This window comes from Oryzias melastigma, linkage group LG16, assembly GCF_002922805.2.
Source record: "Oryzias melastigma strain HK-1 linkage group LG16, ASM292280v2, whole genome shotgun sequence".
In the NCBI taxonomy this organism is placed as follows: domain Eukaryota; kingdom Metazoa; phylum Chordata; class Actinopteri; order Beloniformes; family Adrianichthyidae; genus Oryzias; species Oryzias melastigma.
Window position 1 is genome coordinate 18,233,881 of NC_050527.1, and position 5,141 is coordinate 18,239,021.

The window sequence follows — 5,141 nt, forward strand, 5'->3', positions numbered from 1 at the left end:
CGAAAGTATTTAAAAGAGAGCTATATTAGAAGCTAGAGAGAGAGATCGACAGAAAGCTTTATTAATCATTTTGGGATGTGCCCACAGGAAAATAAAAGAACTCCACATCTTTCACTGCTACATACATGTAAAATTAAGAAATGACACTTTAATAAAGATAAATAGCTACATGTAAAAAAAAAAATATATATATATATGCATATATATAATATATAAGATATAGAATATAAAAGTGAACAAGTAAATAAGCTAGTTCACTGTTGGTAATATCACCCTCATACACATGCACGCACGTACATAAATACATACATACATACACACACATACCAATACATATATATATATACATAAATACATTAAAATTCAAATTATTTTTATTTTTATATAGCACCTTTCCAGTTATGAAAAAGTTCAAAGTGCTGTACATAAAACAAATATAAGAAACTCACTCACACACACACACACACACACAAGGGTTATTCCACTACTATTCCACTACTAAGTCAGACGTGCCCTCCTCCCCCCCACAGAGATGTTAAACAGACTTATGGCACGAGGGACAAATGAGTTCTTCAGTCTTTTTGTCCTACATTTTGGAAGGAGCAGCCTGTCAATCTCAATGAACAGGCCTCTCCTGCTGCTGATGACAGAGTCCAGAGGGTTGCTGATATTGTCCAGGATCCTCAGCAGCTTGCTTAATGTTCTCTCTAACACTGAATCTGACACATTTCAGAACTGTAGCAGAAATTTGAGGTGTACATGGCGAAGATCAAGGGGAAGAGTACAGTCCCCTGTGGTGTACCGATGCTGCTGACCACAGTATCAGACATGATGTCCTTGAGCCTGACATACTGTGGTCTATCGGTGAGGTAACTGTAAATCCAAGCAACCAGGCCGAGGTTAAGCTAAATATTCGATGAGTCCCAAATTAGTTAAAAATAACCCTTACATTTACAGCACTTATTGGTAAAAAAAAACCTCCAACACACTTGAAACAACTGAGGACTGCTTTTGTCAGACTGGAGATCTTTGTGTGTGTGTGGCTGAGATGGAGTGTTCAGAGGTTGTCACGGCAACCAGCACACACAGGGAGACGCAGCTCTGCGTCTGCCTCTCATTGAAAATAAATTACCTGCACTTGTCCCAAACAAAAGCTCATATCTTTTCAACTGTTTTCCTCAGAATAAAAGTAAAAACATCATCAGAGTCTAGAGGGGTTCGGCTAAATATAGTGCAATTTTAATGTTTTTGTGTTCACACAGAAGTACTCGAAAGTTAAAAATAAAAAAACTCAAATAAATTTCTCCCTCAAAAATGTATTAGGCTTAATGGAGGAAATCTTCAGGTTTTGCCGATATTTGGGGCCGCTGTAAGAAAACTACATACGTCAGGATTTTAAAAGTTGTGTCGTCTGAAAGCCATGACAAATGTTATTATGTCAACACTTTTTCCGAATTTGTTGTTCTCTCCAGATCATCAAGTTGATTCTGACGATGCTGCAGCCTCCCCTGATCATCAAACAGATTCTGACGATGCTGCAGCCTCCCCTGATCGTCAAGATGATTCTGCCTCCGTTGCTTCCTCCCCTGATCCAAAAAAATTTAGAAAATGTAAACCAGTGCCCCATTTATATTTCAAAGAAAAAAATGGGAGAAAATCAAACCACACCCTGGGGGCTCAAAACTGAGAGGACCGTGGACCAGTTACCTTTATGAGGAGTTCAAGAAACACAATCCCTGTTGTCCTTTGATATTCAAATATCAGCATGTCAAAAAAACATTGAGCAGAAAAACAAAAAGTCCCTTTTTCCATGCAACAGCAAAATGCATTTTTACTGATTGCAAAGCTATTTACCACTTCGAAAAAAAAACACCACCACACACCAAGAAGAAAAACGTTGTCCTGAAGGTCTACAAAGTGGGCAACGTGATCCACAGCAGCGAAGAAACTAAATTCAGACAGGCAAGATCAAATCGACGAGGAGCAATAGCTAAAATGATTAAAGATGGCATCAGTAACACCTACTATGCCACACTACAATCATCCTCACAAGACCAAATTCTTGCTGGCAATATGACAGAAAGCCTCACAAAAGGAGTCCTTAAAAGAATATCCTACGAGATAAAAAAAAGTCAGCGCCTGCATGATGACGTGACCTTTGAGCTGATGTTGACTCAAAGGATCCTGAGGGAGAGTGGGAGTCATCCCTCCTCCAAAGGTTATATGCAGTCTGTTCAGGTTGACCCCTTGTCCATTCATACTTTCTCAACACCTAAAAAAGGGACCTGTTTGTCTGTACCTTGATGCGACAGGGGGAGTTGTGAAAAAAATACCTGGACAAAATAAAAGAGTTCTTTATTATGCTCTTGTTCTTCCTGGGGAGGGAAGAGACAAACCCCCATTGCCTGTCACTGAATTCATCAGCAATACCCACAGTGTGCCATCAATCTGCCACTGGCTGATGCAGTTTCATCGTAAATTGGCATCATGCAGCAAAAGAAGAGTGTCAAAAGTGGAAACTGATTACAGTTGGGCATTGATTAATAGTGCCCTCCTGGCATTCAACAAGGAGGACGTTGTCGCCTATTTGAAAAGGGCATTTGACATGACAACATGTCAAATAAAAAAAAATAGGCCAGCATTTACCGTTGTCCATTTGTGCTCTGCACACATTATTAAAGCAGTCCGAAATGCAATTTCCAAACTTTGCAGAGACAAAGGCATTACAAATTTCATCACACACTGCTTTGCCCACTTGATGAATACCACCTCCATCACCCATGCATGTGCAGTATTTTATAACATGTGTGTAGTCCTACTGTCTCCTGAGAGGAATGAGCTAACTAACCTCAGCAAAGATTTTCTCTGGGATTGCATCTCGCAAGAACAAGTCCAGGATCTCGACTTGAGCGAAATAAACTCGGATACCTTCAACATGGAACGTGGCAATACAGTCATCTCAAAGTCTCCCTTTTCCAGGCTGTTCAGTGTCCAACAAGAACAAGCAAAAGTTAATATTTTAACTGAGAGACCAACTGGAAAAGAAAATGACCTGTATTGCCCAAAGATCATTGACATGTTAATGCAAAACTACATGGGCATTTTCCCTCTGTGGAGCGGCCTGCTTTTGGGAGGATCAGCACAGCACTCTGCCCACTCAACAACATCAGAAAAAGAGAGAACACGTGACACAAATTGTCACGTGGAGTTGTGGTTTGGGATAGTAAAAAACAATATCCTACTAAAAAAAAGACACTTCAGACCAGCGGAATTTGTGAATAAAATGTATAGTTCTCTGCAGGGCAGATACGCAGAGCACATTTTAAAGCACAAGTTCCCTGTGACAGTCTTGACCAACAAACCAAAAACATCCGTCAGGCAGGATGATCCACAAGAAACGTGGAAAAAAAGGGAAAGTTCTGTGTGTGGCAAAAGAAAACCATCGAAATACTTTCATCCACCAAAACAGACATCATCAACACTAGTCCAGAAAGTTCACAGAGACCCAGCAGATGAAAAGGTAAAAGGCTGTGTAAAACATTTTAAGTAATTGATGTTGAGTGGATGTCGATTTGCAGAGGTGACAATGATTTTAGATCAATGTTTACATTTCGCATTTCTACAAACAAATTTAATGTAGATTCATAATTTGTAAACTATTTTTTAATAATTAGTTATCAATAATTAAGAAGGTAGAATATTAATTTGTAGCTCTGTGTCATGATCTCTGGATTTTTTTTTTTATTAATTTTACAGATAACACAGCTGTGGAAAAAAAGTGACACAGAAGTTGTGGTCTCTGCAGTCCATTCACAGTCTGGGGGGACTATTCCGATTCACCACAGTGACCTCAGAACCCTTAGGCCACACCAGTGGTTGGTTGGAGAGGTGCATACTCTTTTTTCATTAATTAAGATTTTTAATTATCAAATTTTCTTAAATGTTCTGCAAAAGTTGTATTGTGAAATATTTGAACTAAAAAATGTGTATTTAACACAGGTTATGGGGGGACTGATACACATAGCAGCAAGGAAATATGGAGTGTCAAAAAGAGTTTTCCTAATGGACCACTACACAGCTGGTGTCATCGTGAAAGGAGAGGAAACACAAATGTCTCATCAAAGCTTGAGAAAGGTAAAGCATATATGCATATGTTTCAGTTTTAGTTTTTTTTTACAATATTTAGAAGATTAATAACAGTCTTAACAGACAACAAAAGAGAAACCAAAAATAATAAGAAATGAATATAACATTCAAAATGTCTATGAAGTACTTTCTTTGAAGAATCTGTAGTCCTGCTCCAAAGAAAGACCTGTTTTTTTTTAGATTTTAACATGTCTGCGTGGCATTTTTCTTCTGAAGGAGAACAAATGTAATCACAAATAAGTTTGTTTTTGGATTTCCATGGGGGTGCTGGAGCCTACCCCAGCTACTGATAAGAGAAGCCTTGGACCGCCCTGGACAGGTCACCAGTCAGTCGCAGGGTCTATCACTTAGTCATTCACACTCACATTCACACCCACTGTCAATTTAGAGTCACCAATTAATCTTTGAAACACCTTTTAGTTGGTGGGAGGAAGTTGGAGTCCCTGGAAAAAACCCACACATGCACTGGGAAAAAATGCAAACTCCACACAGAAAGATCCTCAGTTGGTGGTTATGGTTCAGGTCCCCAAGATGGGATTTGAACCTGGGGCCTATCTATGACGCCTGAGTGCTAAACACTGCACCACCAAGCAGCCCCATCTTTTTTTTTTTTTTTAAACTGTGTTTGTATTTTCAATAATATCATATATATTTTATATGTTTTGTAAAGACAAACACTCTTCAAGAAGAAGCTGTTATTGTGAAAATAATTATTGTCACTATTTTTTAAATCTGGATAGTGTGTTTTTTACAAAAAAAAGCCAGGAAAAAATTTGCTTAATATTGTAGTACACTATTTCTAACATAAAACTCACCTTTTATATTTACTCTATAGACATAAAGTTTTGTTAGCTCTAACCTCAGTGTTTTTTCTCTTACATCTAAAGGACTAAATCCAACATCAATTTATTTTGATTATTAGTTGTAAAGATAGGTCTTTACTCCTGTAATGATCATAAAAAAAAGACAATTTATGGTTTTGTGTACTTTAGACT

At 38.1% G+C, this 5,141-nt stretch overlaps 1 protein-coding gene across 1 annotated transcript in view; it reads left to right on the plus strand.

Annotated features, from left to right (window-relative positions):
* Positions 1–2,365: 2,365 nt before the first annotated feature.
* LOC112143836 overlaps positions 2,366–5,141 on the plus strand; it is a 4,978-nt gene continuing 2,202 nt past the window's right edge. The window contains exons 1-3 of the mRNA XM_024268046.2: positions 2,366–3,520; positions 3,757–3,888; positions 4,000–4,134. Of these exons, the coding sequence (XP_024123814.2) occupies positions 2,462–3,520; positions 3,757–3,888; positions 4,000–4,134 (1,326 nt within the window). The 5' untranslated portion in view covers positions 2,366–2,461. The remainder of the gene's footprint in view (positions 3,521–3,756; positions 3,889–3,999; positions 4,135–5,141) is intronic.